At 43.4% G+C, this 21,966-nt stretch overlaps 1 protein-coding gene and 1 long non-coding RNA gene across 4 annotated transcripts in view; one reads left to right on the forward strand and one right to left on the reverse strand.

Annotated features, from left to right (window-relative positions):
- On the forward strand, window positions 1-21,602 carry fut11 (fucosyltransferase 11 (alpha (1,3) fucosyltransferase)). Of its 3 annotated transcripts, XR_011340164.1 has the most exons (4): window positions 1-645; window positions 2,092-2,717; window positions 11,330-11,507; window positions 15,266-15,353. XR_011340164.1 is itself a non-coding variant. In XM_069885354.1 (3 exons), the coding sequence occupies exons 1-3, from the start codon at window positions 25-27 to the stop codon at window positions 15,408-15,410; spliced, it is 1,392 nt and encodes a 463-aa protein (XP_069741455.1). In that variant the 5' UTR covers window positions 1-24; the 3' UTR covers window positions 15,411-21,602. The 3 variants fall into 3 exon arrangements, 2 of the variants coding, with proteins under 2 accessions (XP_069741455.1, XP_069741456.1); XM_069885354.1 differs by lacking the exon at window positions 11,330-11,507 and having other exon boundaries at window positions 15,266-21,602; XM_069885355.1 differs by lacking the exons at window positions 11,330-11,507; window positions 15,266-15,353 and adding an exon at window positions 7,168-9,416.
- LOC138736220 (uncharacterized) overlaps window positions 9,865-21,966 on the reverse strand; it is a 26,111-nt gene continuing 14,009 nt past the window's right edge. The window contains exons 2-3 of the long non-coding RNA XR_011340165.1: window positions 13,107-13,214; window positions 9,865-10,801 (exon numbers count right to left, since the gene is read on the reverse strand). This is a non-coding gene — a long non-coding RNA (uncharacterized lncRNA). The remainder of the gene's footprint in view (window positions 10,802-13,106; window positions 13,215-21,966) is intronic.

The following is a 21,966-nucleotide window of genomic DNA, read 5'->3' on the forward strand; positions in this document are numbered from 1 at the left end:
GTTGTGCTGCTGGCGCCGGCCGCCATGGCGGCCTCTGTGCTGGGCCGCTGGCCGCTGCTGGTCCTCCTCGCCTCGGTGTCGGGCCAGCGGCAGGCCGAGGTGTTCCGGCCGGCGTCGGCGCTGTCGGAGTTCACGTTCGGCCGGGCGGACGGGCGGCCGGACGCCGAGCTGCCCGTGCTGGCGTGGTGGAGCGAGCAGCTGTTTCCGCACCCGCCGCGCCGCGCCCAGCGCATCGACTGCGCCGCCGGCTCCTGCCTGTCGGGCCGCCGCCGCCACGCCCGCCGCGCGAGCGCCCTCATCTTCTACGGCACCGACTTCCGAGCGGACGAGGCGCCGCTGCCCCGCCACCGCCGCCAGGCCTGGGCCCTCTTCCATGAGGAGTCGCCCATGAACAACTACGTACTGTCGCACGCCGCCGGCATCCGCCTCTTCAACTACACGGCCACCTTCCGCCGCCACTCCGACTACCCGCTCTCCCTGCAATGGCTTCCCGGCCTGCCCTACCTCCTCCGCCCGCCGAACGCCCTCGCCCACAAGCGCCAGCTCCGCCGCCAGGGCCGCGCCGCCGTCCTCTACCTGCAGTCGCACTGCCAGGTAGCGTCGGACCGCGACCGCTACGTGCGGCGCCTCATGGACCACCTGCAGGTGGGCTGTCAATCACCGGGGGGACTGTCGATCACCGAGGGGCGGGACCGGGCCGGACAGTCAATCACCGGGGGCGTTGCTGGACTGTCAAACATTGGGGCTGGGCGGAGCCGGACTGTCAACCACCAGGGGGCGCGGCCATGCTTACAATCACTAAGGAGCTGGGCCGGGGATTAACTGAGGGGCGGGGCCTGGAGATCAATCGTTGAGGGGCGGTACCGGTTCGGACAGTCAATCACTAGAGGCGGACCGGTCTGTCAATTACCGGGGCTGGGCAGAGCTAGACTGTCAATCACAAAGGGCAGGGCCGGACTGTCAATCAGCGGGCCTGGGCGGGTCCGGAATGTCAACCACCGGGGCGGGATCGGTCTGTCAATCACCGCGGGGCGGTGCAGGACTGTCATTCAGTCGGGGTGGGCGAGGTTGGAATGATAACCACCGGGGGCGGGATCGGGCTGTCAATCATGGGCGGTCCTGCTTGTTATAGCCGGGTGTGGTGTTCCGCTATCACGACGGCGGTGTATGCATGAGGATACAGGGGTGGATGGGTGGCGGGGTCCCCTCAAATTCCCGGTAATGTTTTAAGTAGCGTTTTAAATTTGATGCATAGAGATGAATTCGTTTCCAGGTTTAAATAGAGATGTATTTGTCTTTTGGTATCGGAAATGCTCCATCTCAGCCCATTTCCGAGTCCGACATCCCTGTCAAGATGCATCAAACTTATCCAAATCTAATTCCGCGAGTGTTCTTGGGGAAAAGGGGCAGAGAACGAGGGAAACCAGGTGGTTGCTCTCCACGTTTACAGCAGGGGGCAGCACAGTCCACGGGCTGGGAGCTGGCGACACCAACCGGGTTTCAGACTGGGCTCAGGTTGAACTGGGCAATGCAGACTCTCATTCACTGGTACTCCTTTCCACTCACATCCCACTTTCAGTCATCCCTATGCCATCGGTGCTCTGTGAGGGATTGCTTAAGGGGGGATGTGGGTGGAAAGAAAAAGTTTGCAAGCCACTGTTTTAATCATACCTCATTGACTTGTTATGTGCATTGTTTCAGATCTCCAAAGGAAATTACAATTTTTCTCAAGCAAAATATTTCAATACAGATTCTCAACCTTCCCTTCCCACTCACATCCCACCTTACTAATCACAGAGCACCGATGGCTTGGGGATTGTTTAAAGCGGGATGTGATTGGAGAGAAAAAGGTTGAGAACCACTGCTTTCATTGTAGTGCAGACACAAAAGTGCTAGAGAAACTCAGCAGATGTTGCAACATCTATAGGAAGTGAAGAGATTGAGCCCTCTGAACTCTCACCCAAAGTTTAAAAAAATCAGCACTCTTTTTATCCTAACAATTAACATTTTTCAAAATCTGTGTAGGAGTTTGCATTTTTGTTAAGAAAGCCTTTGACCAATATTTAATCCTCTTCTCTCTTTCACCCACAGATTGACTCCTATGGCCAGTGTCTGCAGAACAAAGAGCTGCCCAGCGAGCGGCTTGTGGACACTCTAACAGCCACAACTGAAGATTCAGAGTTCATGGATTTCATTAGCACCTACAAGTTCCATCTTGCCATGGAGAATGCGATCTGTGATGATTACATGACGGAGAAACTGTGGCGTCCCATGCACTTGGGAGTGGTGCCAATCTATCGCGGTTCCCCTGTGGTGCAGGACTGGATGCCCAATTCCCACTCTATAATTCTGATCGACGATTTCAAGTCTCCAAAAGACTTGGCAGACTATATTAACTTCCTCGATCAAAATGATGAGGAGTACATGAAGTATCTTGAGTATAAACAGCCGGGTGGCATCACCAACACTCTCCTGCTGGAGAGTTTAGAAAAGCGGGAGTGGGGAGTGAATGACTTCAGCAAGCCCAACTATTTGAATGCATTTGAATGCTACGTATGCGATCAGGAGAATAAGCGCCTACAGGCAGAGAAGGCTCACCAACAGCAGCCAGATAAGTTTCCACCACCAGCTCCCCGCATAGCTGCCTACAATCACATGGGGTGCCCACTTCCAGAGCCTGGATATGGCAGCTTTGATGAGATACCTGACAATGATCGGTAAGTTTGCCATTGTCATGCAGCTTCGGCGACATTTGAAAATTATAACTCCCCTCTTCTGTGAGTCCTATATGCAGTAGAAGTCCAAAAATCCGGACCACCCGAGATTCGAAAACTCTCAAACTTTTACAATTTAGCGGACGTGCTTAAGTGCCACAGATGCCCAGTGGCAACAAGTGACTTGAAGAAATGTTTTGTTCGGCATGGACGCAGTGTGGTCTGCAGGGTGCAGCCTGAAAGTGGTGGAAATGATGTTATAGCAACACTAAAACGCACATTGGAGAACTGCATGCAGGAAAGTAAGGCTTTGATGTGGAGGATTTCTCTAGCAAAGGGCCAAGCAGGGGCAGTTTGGGCAGAATGTCTTCCCGTACTATATAATTTCTGAGTTTCTTTCTTTTTCAATGTTTTTATTGAATTTTACATAAAGGAATGATTCATAAAACATATACAAACTGTAATAGAGCAGACAAGCACAATATGGCAGAGAAAAAACATATTTTTCTAATGCAACAGTATTATTCATAGGTAAATTGAAAAATAGAAACCAGAAAGTTCAGACAATCCCGAAGCAGTCTGGATTTTAGGACTTCTACTGTCTAATACGTGTAATTCTGAATTTGCACTTTCGGTAGCAGTGACCAAGAAATTACAGAGCCTAAAAATCCTGGTACATTCTGCCTGCTAAGACAAGTAGTAGCCACAATGCTCACCAGTTTTCCAGAGTAATTTGCATCTGTATTGAAATAGAAAGTTCCATTTTAAAACATGCAGATATTGCATGGCCTGTAAGGGTCCCAAAATTACATGTACAGACTTCTGATTGAAAATACAAATGCCACTGTATCGGGGAAGGACAGTCACGTGCTGGTTCAGAAACTCCTTGCTAAGAATGAGTTGATCTGCGGCAGTCCATATCCCAATTATGGATGGAGGAAGATCATTTGGGGGGGAAAAAAATCTGCAAACCTTGTGATTATAGTTCCCACAAAATTTCTGGAGAAACTCAGCAAGTTTCTTACCTATTAAGGTAAAGACACACGGCCAATGTTCCAGGCCGGAGCCTTTCCTCAAGAAATGAGCTAAAAGCCGGCAGGCGCCCTGAATAAAATGTTGGGGGGGGGGGGGGTGAGAGCACAGGGTCACAGGCAAGCGGTCATGATGGGAGGGAACAAGAGAAAAAAAAGGCTGTGGTGATAGGGGGAGGGGATAATATTGCTGGTTCCTTAAAGGTAGCAACTGCAGATCCCACAGCCAGCTGTTGCCGATGTACTTTTCAGTGCTAGATTACTTATATAATTGAGTAAAAGTAAACATATCAGATCTGACATCCTCAACATTGATCAGCCGTGATCTTATTAGATTCAGGACATGATCAAAAGGCTTCTTCCTGCTTCTAATTTGTGTCTTTATATTGTTTCTGTTTCAATGACTTCTTTTTGCGCTCTTCCTTTAAACGACCCGAACAAAGAGTGGGATTTTGGGTGGTTAACCACCGGAGTGCTGAATTTATTTTGGCATCTGGGGCTGGGGACTGGACGAGACATTAAAGAGTCGGACCCCTCGTGTGACCTCAAATATCTCAAGGCAGTATGGCTGCGAGGTATGGAGCAGCAAGGTTCTGATGCCAACAATAAATCCCTCCACCAACACAACTTTAAAAAGATGTCTAATTTTAGATCGTGTTGCTGCGAGATATTGGTTATTACAGTTCCTACAATACAGCAGTCACCACACATCAAGCACATGTCATGGGCTGTAATATTCAGTGAGATACACACAGGTTGTGAAAATTATGATTACAATTTGTATGATATTATTTACAGAAAATTATCAAATCCTTGAAGGATCAGAGGAAATTTACTCAAATGGTGCAGGAATGCTGTATTTTACTGAAAACAAAATTTAAGCTGTTCTGTGGAATTGAACTGGTTAAGAAGATGTAAAATAACACAGAAATGCTGGAGGAACTCAGCAGGTCTCGCAGCCTCCATTGGAGGTAAAGATACATTACCGATGTTTCCAAGAAGAAGGACTCAGGCCTGAAACGTCAGTAATATATCTTTACCTCCTATGGACACTGAGTTCCTCCAGCATTTAACTCCAATCACAGTGTCTGCAGTGTCTGTTTATCTCGGTTAGGAAGATGGTCACTCTCATGAACAATTCTGATGGAAGTAAATGGGGAGAAACTTCTCAGACATTGATAGCCGGAGGACAATTGGCAAAAGTGCCCGAGGCGACTTGAAGAAATGTTTTGTTTGGCATGGATGCGGTGTGGTCTGCAGGGTGCAGCCTGAAAGTGGTGGAAGTGATGTTATAGCAACACTAAAACGCACATTGGAGAACTGCATGCAGGAAAGTAAGGCTTTGATGTGGAGGAGCAAAGGGCCAAGCAGGGGCAGTTTGGGCAGAATGTCTTCTCGTACTATATAATTTCTGAGTTTCTTTCTTTTTCAATGTTTTTATTGAATTTTGCATAAAGGAATGATTCATAAAACATATACAAACTGTAATAGAGCAGACAAGCACAATATGGCAGAGAAAAAACATATTTTTCTAATGCAACAGTATTATTCATAGGTAAATTGAAAAAGAGGAAAAAAAATTAAGTAATCTAAACCCCAAACTGTTCCTCAGTTGCATGGCAAAATAAAACTGCCCGTGGAAATAAACAGAAACGCTGAATCACAAAGAACCTGATAAAGGTTCCCATGAGAGGCTGTGAAAATAATTCAAAAAAGGACCCCAAAGATTGGGAAAGTTTTAATTCGAGTCACTTGAGGAACATCTTATTTTCTCCAAAGTTAAATATCATATCATGTACCCATTGATTATGGGCGGGCGGGACAGCATCTTCCCATCTGATCAAAATAACTGGCAAAGACATTGAAATGAAGACAATTTCACTACCCTCCATTCAACCATCCCATACAAGGCCACCAATGGGTCTGATGCTATGCATACATTAATAATTATTGATAAAGTACGGAAAACTTCTTCCCAATACTTGGTATGTGTCGAATAAGACCAAAAGCAGATGAATTAATGATTTGTCCTCATTCTTACGTCTGTCACAGAAAGAGCTAATATTAGATTAAATACGAGCTCATTTAACTTTAGACATATAAGCTCTAGGCACAACTTTGAACAGTGAGTGATGGGCACAAAGAGAAAATGTATTAACCAACTTAAAAATAGAGTTCCAAGAATCATCAGAAATAGAAATGTAGAGGTCCTGCTCCCAGGCCTTTTTAATTTTATCCACTGAAACTTCTTGTGATTTCAGCAGAACATCATTTATACAATAATTATTAACCTTTTCTGAGATGGTTGGAGATTGTAAATTGTTTCTAACAAATTCATAACAGGAGCTTCTGAGAATTTTGAAGATTGAGAATGGAGAAAGTCTGCAAATATCTAGAAAAAAATTAGAATTTGGTAAATTTAAAAGAAAGTTGCTCAAATGTAGCAAGATTATTATCAATAAATAAATCACCAAAACATTTAATACAGACATTCCTAAACTTTTTCAGGCTGTCGCCTCAAGGCCACATCCCGACTGCCCAACCCACCACATACAAAGGGGAGGCCTGTGGCGGCACAGGGGGTAGTGGTGGTGTTGAGTGGGGGGGTTGGGGTTAGTGACGGCAGCGGTGCTGAGCAGGGAGGTAGTGACGCCAGTACAACATGGCGGCCACCGAGACCAGCTCTCGCAAGAACGCCTTGTCGCCATTTATTGCTCACGACTGCCCCCACCACCCCAAGTCTGGCCAGAAAATTACTGCACTGGCTTCTTCATTAAACTTTGCAGCGGACTGAATAATAACAAGATGGAAGGTTCGGGAGGCACCCCCATCCCCTCACCGCCCCCTTGGATCTTTCCACTGCCCGCAACGCCCACTTTGGGAATCACTAGTTTAAAACCTATTCCTAAAAAGCAGATTCTGTCAAAGAAGGTTGAAAAAAAATAAATCAATAAAATAGGACAGCAACCAAATCCTAATTGTATGTTTAATCACGAGATTATCATCCTTTTTACCAATAGGAAAAGGTAGAGTGCTCCAAGTATTGAAACAATAGAAAGTTTCTGGGTCATATTCAGCTCGAGATCAACCCCAGCGGGGCCACCCGTTTTTACAATCTTAACCAAAATACAACAGCTCAATAATAAAATCTGAGATTGGGTAGAGGTAAGTCTCCTATCTTATTAACGTTTTGGAGATATTCTTCCTTAAATAAAGACAGTTATTTTTCCAAATGAGTCCAAAAATAAGTTAACAGGGCAAGAAGGGGTCCCGAAGGGCCTCGGGCACTGAAGGCTTCCTCCCCGTGTCCGAGGTGATTCGAACGCGAGTCTGGGCGGCTGCAAAGGCTGCGGGAGCACTGGAGGCGAATCCACGGGCAATCGGTCTCTCTGAAAGGACTCTCTGTTGCTTCTCCTTCCTAGTACATTGAGGGCCGCCGCTTTGCCTTACAGTAGGCGGAAGTGAAAGTATATCACGTACGTAACTTTTTTTTTGTGCATTTTATGTGACAATAAAAGGAACCGTGAACCTTATTTTATCTTTATGTAGATCCATAAGCTGGTTGCTTCAATGCTTTGTTATTTCCATCAATGTACTGACTACCTTCTCCCGAAATAATAGTTCTTTGGTTAGAGAGTGTAATGGACACGGAAAGTGACTTGGTTATCTGACCAATATAGAGCAAGGCAATCCTGCAAACAGATCAGACAGAGATCCAAATGGTGATAACAAAGCTGAGTATTGTTTAGCCAGCCATCAACAGGATAGAAAATTCTCCCAGTCTTTCAAATCCCTAAAGGTTCAATTATTCCATTCTCCTTTGCTGATCTTGATGTGGCTCCTTTCGCGTTGAAACTGTTCAAATGCAATGTCATCACTGAAAATGCAATGATTTTGACAACATTTTAAATGTCATTGATGTGTAGTTGCAGTACATATTGAAGAGAACTTCTGGCTAAGTTACTTTACAACCTTTTTTTCCCCCACTCACATACTACCTTAAGTGATCTCTTACTAACCACAGAGCACCTATAAGGTGGTATGTGAGTGGCAAAAAAAAGGTTAAGAACCACTGAATCTATCTTTTGTATTTATTGTCTCTTTTTAATTCAAAAGATATATACAATCGTCTTTTTTTTAAATGACGTATCTGTTCGGCGGCAACAAGTAAAGGATTTGGTCTGTATGATCATTGTATATGACAATAAACTTGTTATTGTGCAAAGGAACTAGGGAGCATTTCTCAAAGGGGAAGTTGGTGAGGTACTAACTGTGATGCAGATCATGATCTGGAGAATGCCCGTGTGCTAGACAGGATTAGCATAATCCCGCACTGTCTGTAAGGAGTTTGTATGTTCTCCCCATGTCTGCGTGGGCTTCCTCCGGGCCCACCTTTCAAAAAATCACACCAACGTAGGTTAATTGGGCAGCTCAGGCTCGTGGGCCGAAAGAGCCTGTTACTGTGCTGTATGTCTAAATTTAAATTTTAAATTTTGAGATCAAGGAAGGGATAGCACTAAAGTGAATAAAGTGGTCTGATGGGATATTCCCCACGCTACCAAAAGAAGCAAGTGTCGAGATTACCGGAGTCTTGATTAAAATCTTTGCATCTTCACTGGTAACGGAAGAGGAATGGAGAATAGCCAATGTTGTAGCTTCGTTCAAGTAGGGAGATGAGGATAATCCAGGGTGTCTATACTGGTAAGCCTCGTGTTGGTGGTTGGCAAACTATGGGAAAGATACTTGGAGATAAGATTTGTCCAATGATTTTTTACATGCTCAATTTAGAAATAGAGGGAAGAATCAGAATTTATTGTCGTGAACTTCGTTGTTTTGCGGCAGTGTCACAGTGCAAATATTGCTATAAATTACATTTCAAAACACCTTGATCGAATTTGTGTGTTAGTTGATCTCTAGGGTTTCTTGGAAGCCACCTACAAGCGATCAAATGCCCTAAGTGGAACAACTTCGTTGAGTATTGCTCAAAGGTGTAATTGGCAAATGCAAAATTTGCTCGATGACTAAATTATGGAATTGGTAGTGAAGGTGAAGAGTTTCAATAGAGTCCTCAAAATCAAGTTGTCTTCAACGTAACCTTGAGAAACCTGATGGAGAAACCTGACTTCAAAGTTTTAAAGCAGAGCCTGTTTATGATTAAACAGGCTGATCGATTTTGGTCAGAAGGGATGAACAGGGATAAGAGTTCTCGGGTCTTGTATTTGATAGTTTGCAGTAATATACGGGGGACTGTGTGTTCTGCCGTCAGCTATGATGGTAGTTTGCTGTCCAAGGTACTCAGGTTATTTTTCCTATCTATCCCTGACGTAGTGCTTGCATCTATTTCACTTGGAATGCCTTGTTACTGTAATGTGCCTTCTGTACAGTTTTACCTTGATTAGGAAGGAGACTTAATATAAACAGTTTTTAACCCGATAAAGTTGCTATGTAATGAATGCTAAAATATATGACTGCTCTAGAATTTGCCCGTCAGAAGAGTTTTTCCTTTGGTTTAAATGTTTGTGGGTTTTTTTTAGCTTGACTGTATTTATAGGTTTACAACTGTTAATTTTAGAATTCAAATCCTGGACATGCAGACACTGGAGAATCATCCATTTAACCAGCCAGATTTCATTTCTTTAAAACTTCCATTAAATAAATGGTTCTAATCTATTGAATTCCTTGCACATAATACCTAGCTTACTCTGTCCAATTTCATTCCTCAAACGAAGAGACCCTGTTATAAAAGAGTTAATTTTGCTATTCTTTCTCTCCCAAAAAAAGATGATGATTGAATACAGTGAACAATTGTGCTGGTGGAATCCTAGATTCTGACTGATCATTTTCCATTACTCAGGCAGCAGCAAATATATATAATATCTTGGGAGTGAACTTGACTGCACAATCAGGGGTATAGAAGGAATAGAGCAGGGGACTAACCACACAGCCTTGAGGAGCACCTCTGCTTATGGGTCAACGAGGAGTGGATAGCGTGGCCAATCCACAGAGATTGGGGTCTGTCCATAACCATATAACCGTTTACAGCACGGAAACAGGCCATGTCGGCCCTTCAAGTCCGTACTGGTTCACTTGAACAACTCCACTAGCTCCTCCACAAACTCCTGAGGAAGTAGATGGTAAACTTTTTAATTTGTAAGTAGGGAAGGTTCACATTAAAATAACAATAGAAAGTACAGTACGTACATACCTAAGCCAGTAACACAGGAATTTATTATGACTATCAAGACATATATATTATAGGTTATACATGTACTGTTTTTAATTTTAAAAAAATATTTAGACATAGAGCACGGTTACAGGCCTGTGAGTCCGAGTCACCCACATATACACCCAATTGACCTACAACCCTGGTACATTCTGAACAGTTGGGAGGAAACCAGAGCCTCCAAGGAAAGCCCACGCAGTCACTGCACAAGCACCTTACACACAGCGCAGGATTCGAACCCCGGTCACTGGCGCTGGAAGAATGTTGACTGGCTGCTAAGCTAACTGTGCCATCCCAGATCAAGCATCTATTGCAAAGGGAGGAGCAGAGACCCAGATCCCCAAGTTTGATCCCTAGTTTTGCTGGCATAATGGTGTTAATGCTCATCAGCCAGATTTCTGATGGTCTGTGTGGTTCAAAGTCGTGGAGGGCCAGCCAGATGGCATTTTTGCTGACCTTTTGTAGTGGTAGGCAAATTGAAGTGGGTTTGGGTCCTTCATGAGGCAGGAGTTGATTTGAGCCATTACCAAACTCTCAAAGCACTTCATCGTGGTAGACGTTAAGTTCCACTGGCTAAGTGTTGTTGAGGCTGGACACCCTGCCCTTCCTGGGTGTCCTTTTGAAATAGGTGGGGACCACAGAACCAAGTTTCCATCCAGGTTTAAGGATGGAACAAGGTACCATTGGGCCAGATGCCTTCCAAAGTTCTTCAAGGTTTTTGTTACGTCAGCCTCGGCGACTAAGTTGCATTAGTGATTGGATTTTTGTGAACTTCTTTCGCATAGCACGGAGAAACATTGCACTTTCACTGGTTGCATGGAGACTGGTTGAAACTAACAGGAGAGGAAAGAAAGCAGGTGAATTAATTAAATGTTGAATATTCAATTTAGGAATAAAATACGTTTTTTAGACATAGCACAGAAACAGACTCTTCTGGCCCATAAGCCCATGCCACACAATTACACTCAATTGCCCTACAACCCCTGGTACATTTTTGAAAGATGGGAAGGAACTGGAGCCCCCGGAGGAAACCCACACGAAGATACAGGGAGAACGTACAAACTCCTTAAAGACAGCGCTGGGTTCGAACCCCGTTTGGTGGTGCTGTAACGGCGTGGCGCTAACTGTCCCACCCACTACAGTTTAATACAGTACTTCCTAATTTCACAATGAGAGATGATCTCAGTTCTGTTTTAATTGTGTGGATTTTTAGTTTATACCAGGATTTAGAATTCTGCTTATAACAATCACTCAGCAGATCAAGCAGTATAAATGGAGAGAGAAATTTAAGAAATAAGAGCAGGACTAAGCCCTGCAGCACCTTGAGCCTGTCTTAATGACAAACAAATTTAACCTTTCAGATGTGACCTTCCAACAGAACTGAACAGCATCACAGATGCAGCAGGTTTCGCTTGTCAGCTTGCCAAGAAAATAAGTAACCTGGCCAATCACTGTGACTGAAATCAATATTCCTCCAAATCGCGTCAGTGGATGTTCACATTGAAAGAACACAGACTATAATGATTGCCAAAGGTTAAAGTGAGTGGGCAGCAATTTTTCTAGACAAGATAAATGTACAAGAGTGCAGTACAAAGTCAGTGTCCTTTAAGCATTATGTGGCACAATCCCGCTGGTTACACTATAGCAGAGATACTGCGTGAACAAGTTGGCAGACCAGTATTGAACCCCACAGCCTGCTGGTTGATTAATCGTAATCTGACATCGTCCATTGTTCATATATCCAGGAAGTGTTAGAATGATCGCAGGACCAGTGAAACCTGGGAATCTACATACACCAATCTTTGGAAATTGCAATAAAATCGTTAGATAAGATCAAATGATGCTTGGTTTCATCAAAGAAATTAAAGTTATGGTTAGGAGTAAAACACGAAAGTCTGCAGTCTGAATTAAAAACATGAAGCTGGAGAAACTCAGCTGGTCAAACTGTGTCATTAAAATAACAAAGATAAAGATACATAAAATAAAGATGCATAAAATAAAGACACATAAAATAAAGATGCATAAGATAAAGATACAGAACCAACATTTTGGCCTTTAGTCCTTCATTAAGGTATCAAAAAGTTATGCTTAGCCTTTATAAATCAAGAATTCTTCCTCAGCTAGAGCATTCATGTTCCTGAGAAGACAAGGTGGTCAAGGCTACTGACAACCTTCTACAGGAGCTCAATTGAGAGCGTCCTGGCCGGCTGCATCATAGTGTGGTACCGTTACTGCAGAGAAATGGATCAGAGGACAATTCACAGGACCATGAGAGGGGCAGAGAGGATCACTGGGGTCTCCATCCCCCACCCTCCATTGATGTGATCTACCAGGATTGTTGTCTGAGATCACTGAGGACCCCTTCCCCTCTGCACGCAGCATCTTTCAGCTGCTCCCACTGGGAAAGAGATCCAGGAGGATCAGAGCCACAACCACCAGGCTGAGGAACAGCTTCTTCCCATGGGCAGTGAGAATGCTGAATGACCAAAGGAACTGCTCACACTGACCATCCGAGACTCTCATATTCATTAAACTATTTATTTATGTGATTAGATGAAATACCTGTCCTGTATATGTATTGTTTGTCTGTATGTGTGTTATGTCTGGTTGTGTGTCTGCATGTTTTACATTATGCTGTTTTGTTGGGTTGCACTTGTGCAATCAGATGACAATAAATTTGACTTGTGTCCTTTCTGGCCACCTTGCTCATGGAAGGATGCGAATGAAAATGGGGTGAGGTCTTCCACTACAGTGGATAGATTCAGATAAGTTAATGCTCTCTTCAGAATAGCAGTTGAAAAGGATTTTAAGTTGCAGGTCAAAAACTATGAATGCCTCTGGCTGAGTAGATAAGGAGAAACTGTTTACAATTATTGAAGCTGGTCTAAAGAACAAGGATTCAAGTGGGTATTCAAGGGGATCAGAGGGAAGGCGAGGAGAAATTCTTTTCTGCAGCAAGTAGTTAGGTTCTGGTTTCCTCAATGAAAGAAAATTCAATGATAAACGTGAAAAGAGAATTGAATTAATATTTAAAGCTTCAGAATTCAGTGGAGATATTCTTGTTTTCAAAAGGAAACATTCAATTAAAGTTATTGTTCAATTAAAGACTACTATCTGGAAATTCAAAACTGGTCTTACCTTTAAAATTAATTAAAGTCAACTTTGAAGATAAAGTGCAACTTGGTGTTGCACCAAGGTGACGTTCTGGAGCCGAGATGCTGCAGTGCTTCTCAGTGGTGCACCTTTCTGATTGGAATGTGGGTAAAGCAGATTTACACATAAATATACCACATCTAGTATACATGGTGTTCCATATTGCACTGATTCCTTACACATCATATTCCAGGACCTACACTCCCACCCCTCCACCACACAGAGCAGTGTAATCCTCTGGGAGAGGTGACAAACCAGACCAGTCAAAGAGAAAAAAAAATGTACACGTTTCTATGTAAGAAAAACAGAGGGTTATTGACTGTGAGGGAGGGAAGGGTGAGGCTGTTCATGGAGTAGATTTGCGAGAGTCAGCACAACATTGTGGGCCAAAGGGCCTGCACTGTGCTGTACTGTTCCACACCCATGCCAAAAAGTTTTCACTGATCAAAGCTGCTCCACCAGTCTGACCCAGTGTAATACACTGCCTTCCCAAGCAATCTCCAAATAGTCCATAGGTACTCCCAGCTCTCCCACGTTTACTGCTGTTCTCTCAAAGACAAGGGAACTTCAAGAGGTAATCTAGTCCTGCCCTTCTGTTCCTGATGCATGTACACACAGCATTGCAAGCCATGTTTTTCAACTACCAGCACTTCCAGATGTGTTTGAATTTGGCCATAATCAGGTGTGTGAATTGCAGTCAGGGAAAGAGTCAAACGAGTGAGATAGAACAGGTTTTGTGAAGCATTTCCTAGCCTGAGTAATGTCCCAAGAGTTGATGAGAACAAAAGATCCTGGAATTACCAGGAATCGAAGATCAGACAACATGGAAACAGGCCCTTCTGCACACTATGTCAGCACAAACATGAAACACCCATTTACAATGGTCCTCTTTTCAATCTCCTCCCAAATTCTACAAACAAGGAGCAATTTGAAGCAGCCAAATAGAATAAATTTACTAATAGAGTAAATGCAAGATGGCTTTTTCCATTGAGGGTAGGTGAGATACAACCCAGAGGACATGGGTTAAGGGTGAAAGGGGAAAAATTCAGGGGGAACATTCAGAGGAACTTCTTCAGAGAGCGGTGGGGGCGTGGAACAAGCTGCCAGTGAATGCAGGCTCAATTTTAACATTTAAAGAAGAACGTGGACAGGTGCATGGATGGTAAGGAGGGCTATGGACTGGGTGCAGGTCAGTGGGACTGGGCAGAATAATAGTTCACCACAGTCTAGAAGGGCCAAAGGGCCTGCTGCCCTCAAGACTCAAGTCATGTTTACAAAAAACTGTAAAGACACACAAAGAGGCATTACTGGTCAGTGGAACTATCAAGTCAACAAAGAGATGCAAAAGAGAATCCCTTCAGTGATGTGGAGTGTCCATAGATCCACGGACACTCAATACCTCTGAAGGGACTCTCTCTTTTGATTCTCTTTCTCTTACTGGGCAATATTCACATTGACTCTGTTTGCTTTACTCCATGACAGAAAAGGAACCTTGGATCCCACCACCTGCTCCGATGCACAGTATGCAGCCTCCTGTCAGGTCCAGTGGGGACCCCAAGCTCCAGGCATCCAAGTCTCCCTGATACCATCAGCTCCTGAAGCCCTTCAGGAGCCCTGCTCACTATCGGCCCCCTCAAGTATCCTGGTTGTCATTGTAAAGTGGCAGGAAATCAGGACACTCGGGGGTTTGCAAACTTCAAAATGGCAGTACCAGATGTTGGGACTGAACCTAGGTTGCTGGAGCTTGGGGGCAGTGGCTCTACTAGTTGCACGACTGCACCGCTTCTTAATGTCTCACTGAATGCAGTGGGGCTGGATGCTCACAGTATAACATGCAGTCATTTTGCAGAATTGATCGTTCATGTTAATCCTCTCCAACTCATTGGGTAATGAGTCGCTGTCCGTAAGGAGTTTGTACTTTCTTCCTGTGTCTGCGTGGGTTTTCCCTGGGGGCTCCAGTTTCCTCCCACCGTTCAAAATGTACGGGGGTCGTAGGGTAATTGGGTGGCTCGGGCTCATGGGCCAGAAGGAGCCTGTTACTGTGCTGTATGTCTACATTTTTTTTAAAAACTAAAAATTTAAATAAAAATAAATTAAAATTGAAAGAAATTTCTAATATTTATTGTTCATTCCCTTTTTTGCAGTTGGAAAGAAATGTGGCAGCAAGATTATTGGCAGAGCTTGGACCAAGCTGAAGCCCTGACCACCATGATCCTTCGGAACGAGACTGACCCAAGTAAACTGTGGGATTATGTTCATGAGTCGATAATGAAGAGAAGTAAACACTAAAGCCATTGGCAAATCCTGCTCGAAAATCAAGCCAATGGTGGATAAACATTACCAATTATGTGTGATTTATATAGACTTGCATCTAGATTATTTTCATTGAGAATAACTTTTTACAATATATTTTTTTAAAGTTCTTCTCATTCTGCTTATAACTACCCAAAATAGGCAGCTTTTTATACTTTGAGAGGGGTGTAAGGAAAAAAGTGTTCAAGTTGAATAAATTTACTGAGCTGACTGCAGTAAATCAGCGGTCCAGCCTACATTACATTTTCTGTTACATTGTAGAAATGGTGCTAACCAACAGGTTTGAAAGAAGCTCACAAGACGAAGCAGAAGTAGGCCCATCGGCCCATTGCGTCTGCTCCCCCATTCTAATCATGAGCTGATCCATCCTCCCACTCAGCCCCACTCCCCACTTTCTCCCCGTAATCCTTGATGCCTGATTAATCAAATATTTGTCAATCTCTGCCTGATTTACACCCAGCATCCTCGCAGCCACAGCCGCCCGTGGCAACAAGTTACACAGAATCACGTCCCTCTGGCGAAAGAAAATTTTCCGCATCTGTATTTTAAATTGAGGTCCCTTTATTCTGAAGTTGAGCCCTCTTGACCGAGACTCCCCTACCATGGGAAACATCCTTGCCAGATCTACTCTGTCCAGGGCTTTCAGTATTCAAAATACCTCTGTGAGGTCCCCCCCTTATTCTTCTGTACTCCTAGTGCAATCCAAGAGCCGACAAACGTACCTCAAAGTTCCTGCCTTAAAATCTATAGGAAATTTACCAAATGTGATGTGGCAGTCGCGTTAATTGTTAGGTCAGCTGTCTACTGTAAATTACCCCAGTGTGAGTGTTAGAATCCTGGAGGAGTTATTGGGAGTGTGGGGAGAATAAAATGGGTTTAGAGCAGGGTTCATTGCTCTGCCTGACCTAATCCAGGTTCTGTATCATTTTAATGTAACTCCTGTCCTGAATCCTGCTCTCGGAATGGTTTTCATCGAAACTAGAGTTCGAGATATAATAGGTCAATAAACCAATCGATGTACCCTTATTTGAATTTGGTACCTTCTGCCTTTATTTTTCAATATAAAATCTTTAGAGGTAGACATTTGTCCAGTCACGTGCTGTCTTAATAAGGGGTCCCGTGTGAGTTACCACTTCCAAACTTTAATTTGTTTTCAATGAAAGAAGCAAATATCTGCTAATTAAGCCTCCACGTGTCAATGTGTGTGATAAACATGCTGAGCATTTGCAAATTCAAATGTGACCATAAGAATTTGTATTGCAGGCGAAGGGATGTTGAATGTGTAGGGAGTTTAATTTCAGGTACAAAGTTACAAAACAAAGGAGCTTCCAGTCTTGAAATGCAATGCTTAAAAGTTTTTCTTATCCAAGGAAAATATTACATTTGGCTAGTGTAATCTCAGAAGGAAGGTATGGCAGAAGGTTATAAAAATATGCACATAAAAACGTTGAAGGCATGGGATCTTTGGGGGCCACCGTTTACGAGTGCTGACGATTCATAATGTGCCAACTTGCAATTGCTTCCTCTGCCTTTTCAAGGTTACTTGTTCATTTGTCTTCTGGTCACGGGAGGTTTGTTGCTTCAGGTTTTCCTTGTCAGTTTCCCAGTGATTGACAGCAGCAGTGTTGAGCAGGGTTAATTGGTGCCTGAGGGAGACCACAGCTCCACTGGAAACTGTCAGAAGCTCAATTATCTTAAATTTTCAGTCGTTGGCAAAGCTTCATGGACCTTGTATGAAGCATGAATTTGTGCTCCTGAGATGCTTTTATTAACCACATAAATCAAGGTGCATTGTTGATATTAGCTATTTTTGACAAAAATGAGTCTTTCATCCAGGCATGACTGGGAAAAATATCAGAAGTATTGTCGAAGGTTGTTACTGTGTTATATAGGTATAGGAAGTACTTAAATCACTGAAAATAGCCCTGCATGACAAGTGTGTGGGTATGAGATTTATACTGCGATTAAGCTGTCACCTGTGAAGCAGTGTATTCCTTTTCTAGCTAATAGAGTTGTGTTTATACACTTCGTATGATTATTTTAGAAAAAAATCAGCCCTTATAGAACCAAAAGGCAATCTGCTGGAGGAACCCAGTGGGTTGAGCAGCGTCCGTGGGAGAAAGACAATGGTCAATGTTTCAGGAAAGAATTCTTCATCTTGATGAAACCCAAAATAACACCGCCCCCCCATCCCTATTTCTCCTTTCCTCTCACTCCGTTTCTCTCTCTCTCCCCTTTTTCCTCCGACTCCTTTCTTCCAGCAATGCATTCACAGAGCCACCCCCTCTCCCAATCAGTTCTCTTCCATCCTCCCATCCATATTGAATTATCACCTTCTGTCTGTTGCCCTGTGCTCCTTCCCCTGCCCTTTCCTTCCTTCTCCCCAGTCTTTTAATTCAGGCGCCTGCCTGCTTTTTAACTTGTACCTTGAAGAAGGGCTCAGGGCCAAAACGTTGATAAAACCTGCTCTGGGTTCTGTGAAACCTGCTGAGTTCCTCCAGCATTTCTGTGTTTTTACCATTTTTTTAAAAATCTCCTATTGATGCTGCTGACCCACTGAGTTAATCTATTTTCTCCAGATTCAGACTGACACGGTTAGTACAGTGGTTAGCGTAATGTTGAAACAGCGCCAACGACTTGGATTCAAATCTAGTGCTGACTGGAAGGAGCTTGTACGTTCTCCCTAAGTCTGTGTGGGTTTCCTCCCATTCTTCCAAATGTACAGGTGTAATTAGGTGACAGGGGCTTGTGGGCTTTTTTACTGTGCTGTCTGTCTAAATATTTTAAAATTCCAGAATCTCTAATCTCTCATGTGGGCCCTTCAATAGAACCATTCCATTTTAAAAATGGCAGTCAAATCTTTTAAAATTAAGTTATTGTTTTAAATTTTCACTTTTATGAATGCAACAATTGTTAAAATAGTGGTCCACACATTTTAGACTGGGAAAACATTGGACCTCAGATCTCTATTAAATGACCTGTTGCTCCACTGTTTCCCACATGGATCCCTGCTGTTGATAAATTACAATACAGTTATTGATTTTGGCATAGTCTCCTAAATGCCATCCAGGACCTTTAATGCACCCGTGTGTGGTATTGCAGGTAGATGGGGGGGTGTCAAAAAGGCTTTGGCATATTGGCACACACACCCCCCCCCCCCCCCCCCAACATGACCTCCCAACTTCTGTACTCAGTACTGAGTACAGAAGTTGGGAGGTCATGTTGCAGTTGTATAAGACGTTGGTGAGGCCCCATTTGGAGTATTGTGTTCAGTTTATGAGAATGTTGCCAGGACTTGGGGGTCTGACCAATAGGGAGAGGTGGAGCAGGCTGGGGCTTTATTCCTTGGAGCTAAGGAGGATGAGGGATGATCTCATAGTGTTGTACAAAATCATGAGAAGAATAGAGCGGGTGAACTCAGAGAGTCTGTTGCCCAGAGTAAGGGTATTTGAAATCGGAGTTCATGGGTTTAAGACGAGGCGGGGGAACACTTAACAGGAACCTGAGGGTTAATTTTTTTTTTAAAACACAGAGGTGGTGGATATATGGAACAAGTTTCTGGAGGAGATGGTTGAGGCAAGATCTATTGGAATTGCTTAAAAACAAAATTAGACGGATACGTGGACAGGAATGGATTAGAAGGATAAGGGCCAAACATGGGCAAGTGGGACATTTTGGTCAGCCTGAACATGTTGGGCTGAATAGCCTGTTTCCACGCTGTGTCACTACATTCATGCTCTGTTGTATTTTGAGCTGACATTTGAAGGAACTGCACTCAATCATTGTGCCTTCAGTGCAATTCAGATATTTTCAATGTTTAACATTACTTGTTACAAAATACCACATTAGAGAGTTAAACAAGAAAGTCCGCAGATGCTGTGACACCAAAGTGCTGGAGAAACTCAGCAGGTCAAGCAGCGTCCATCAGAAGCAAACATACCGGTCCTGAGCCTGCCTACCTGCTTTCTGCTTATACCTGGACAAAGGGCTCAAGCCCACAACATTGGTAAAACTACCTTTAGGGTGATGCATGACCTGCTGAGTCTCTCCAGTAATATTTTGTATTAAACTAGTACAGTAAGTCTGCAAACAGGACCAACAGGTTGCTTCTGACACGACATACAGATGTGTAAAGAGAACAATTCACAGCACGTAGAGTCCATTAGCACCAAGCATGGGCAATATGAGACCATTGTGTTCATTCAGGAGCCTGGCGGCTGTAGGGAAGAAACTTTATTTCAGCCTGTTGGTGCACATGCTCTCACACCCTTAAGCCTTCTTCCCGATAGGAGGAGGGAGAAGAAAGTGTGTCCGAGGTGTGACAGGTCCTTCAGTGTGTTGGCTGCCTTTCCTAGGCATCAGGAGATGAAAATGGAATCTGTGGCTACTTAGTAGATGCCAAAGGATTGTTTAAAACTGTCTCCCTGCTGCTTTGTAATTGTAGGCATTGTTCAGTATCATGGATCTTGAACTATGCCAACTCAATGAAGGTTGAAGTGGAAGGATGGGCTTTTTTTCTGCATATTAGCAAGACTCAGTTGGCTCCAGGTCGAGTTATTTACAGAATCTCTTGCTGATAACCAATGATTAGTGCATTCTGTTTCAGGGAAACAGGTCTCATTAATATTTGACACTACATTGTAAGGTCTGGCTACCCAATACAAACCTGAAGGAACTGAAATGTGTGTGTTAACATTTGGTTTGGCTGTACATTCCGATAAAACAATCGTGGTTGGCACTGTATTTCAGTTTGGCCAGGATGATTTGCTTTTTCTTACTGTACACATTCCCTGTTCATAATCTCTGACAGATCCACTACATGTTTGAAGTTGCTACATTTACAGTGACGGACAGGTTGGAGCAGGTAAAGAAAGCAATTATGGACCCTTAGGCTAGGGCTGAGAGAGATATGGCCATGTTGGGTTGGGTTCAGATTAGATTTTAATTGTATACCTGATCATCATCTTTATTACATTATTCTTTTTGGAATGCATATGTGCAATAAGTTTAGTACAGGAAAGTAATATTATTGTTAATTTAGAACTTTGCTTTGCAGAGAACTGAAAATACAATTTGATATGTGATGGCAGTGTTTCCATTCATGGGTGAATTAGGAAGTTAAATCAGATGAGAGTGGACAAATTCCATTAACCAGTGAGAGCACAGGTTGAGTTAGAGAACCATCAGATGGTCGGGATTGGAGGCCATATGGATTCTTGTACTGAATGTTTGAGAGAACTATTTTTTCTCCATAACCCTCCAAATTAAGGTGTGGTATTTAATATAATAGATATCATCTGTGAGGACCGGCAATCATAAGGCCTAAACCGTCTTAAATAAAACAAAACAGTACTTGAAATTCTCCGCTGGTCAGGTATGTTCCATGGTGAGAAAAATAGAGCTAGCATTTCAACTCAATGACCTTTTCCTTCAAACCCAGCAATGTGATTGATTCTTAACTGCTTAGTGCATTTATACGGGCAATAAATGCTGGCAACAAATAAATTAAATAAAGTATTTTCTGTCTTTATGTATGGCACCATCCCTATGAAAAGAATGCTTGCTATCTCCGATTTAAGTACAGGTACACATAATTCCAGATTTACACGTGAGACCTGCTGAGTTAAGTCGAATCAATGATTAATACATTGCCAATATAGCATCCAAGAGCAGGTTTTGGAAAAATAAGATCCTTACTCAGCTCTAAAGTTTCTCTGTTCTTATATCCTCAGGAATATGAGGTGCAGCACCGAGCAAACATTTTCCTAATGGTTCTTGAGAGAAAGATGTAGCCAGTCTTGTGATAAATGCCTAATTTATTAGGATTTGAAAACTGGGTCACATTTTCCAAATTCTAACACAGAGATTATTGGACATTTTTTTGAACAGATCTTTGAAAATCAGTATGATGAGAAATGACTGACCTTTTGGAAAAAGTTTAGTTATGTTGTACTTTTTGTCTGTTCTTTCTATTTGCCTCATCTTTGTATATGAATATAAGTTGCTTGTGAGGAATTTGTTCTGAATACGCTGTGGAAAACATTATTATAAATTCAAGTGTCCTTCCCAGTGGATGGAGGATACTCTACTATTTCTGTATGTAAGCTAAAAGAGAGATTTTATTTCCCAAATGCTGGATACAAGATCAATAAAAGTTATAATTCAAAAGTGAGAGAATTCTTTGGCTTGGTTTCGTGGACGAAGATTTATGGAGGGGTAATGTCCACGTCAGCTGCAGGCTCGATTGTGGCTGACAAGTCCGATGCGGGACAGGCAGACACGGTTGCAGCGGTTGCAAGGGAAAATTGGTGGGTTGGGGTTTGGTGTTGGGTTTTTCCTCCTTTGTCTTTTGACAGTGAGGTGGGCTCTGCGGTCTTCTTCAAAGGAGGTTGCTGCCCGCCGAACTGTGAGGTGCCAAGATGCACGGTTTGAGGTGAGATCAGCCCACTGGCGGTGGTCAATGTGGCAGGCACCAAGAGATTTCTTTAGGCAGTCCTTGTACCTCTTCTTTGGTGCACCTCTGTCTCGGTGG

The sequence above is a fragment of the Narcine bancroftii genome, chromosome 6 (genome assembly GCF_036971445.1).
Source record: "Narcine bancroftii isolate sNarBan1 chromosome 6, sNarBan1.hap1, whole genome shotgun sequence".
Classification (NCBI taxonomy): domain Eukaryota; kingdom Metazoa; phylum Chordata; class Chondrichthyes; order Torpediniformes; family Narcinidae; genus Narcine; species Narcine bancroftii.

Coding starts and splice junctions, on each gene's coding strand:
- fut11 (XM_069885354.1), top strand. CDS start 25: ATGGCGGCCTCTGTGCTGGGCCGCTGGCCGCTGCTGGTCCTCCTCGCC. Junction 646..2,091: donor GCCTCATGGACCACCTGCAG/GTGGGCTGTCAA, acceptor TTTCACCCACAG/ATTGACTCCTATGGCCAGTG. Junction 2,718..15,265: donor GAGATACCTGACAATGATCG/GTAAGTTTGCCA, acceptor CCTTTTTTGCAG/TTGGAAAGAAATGTGGCAGC.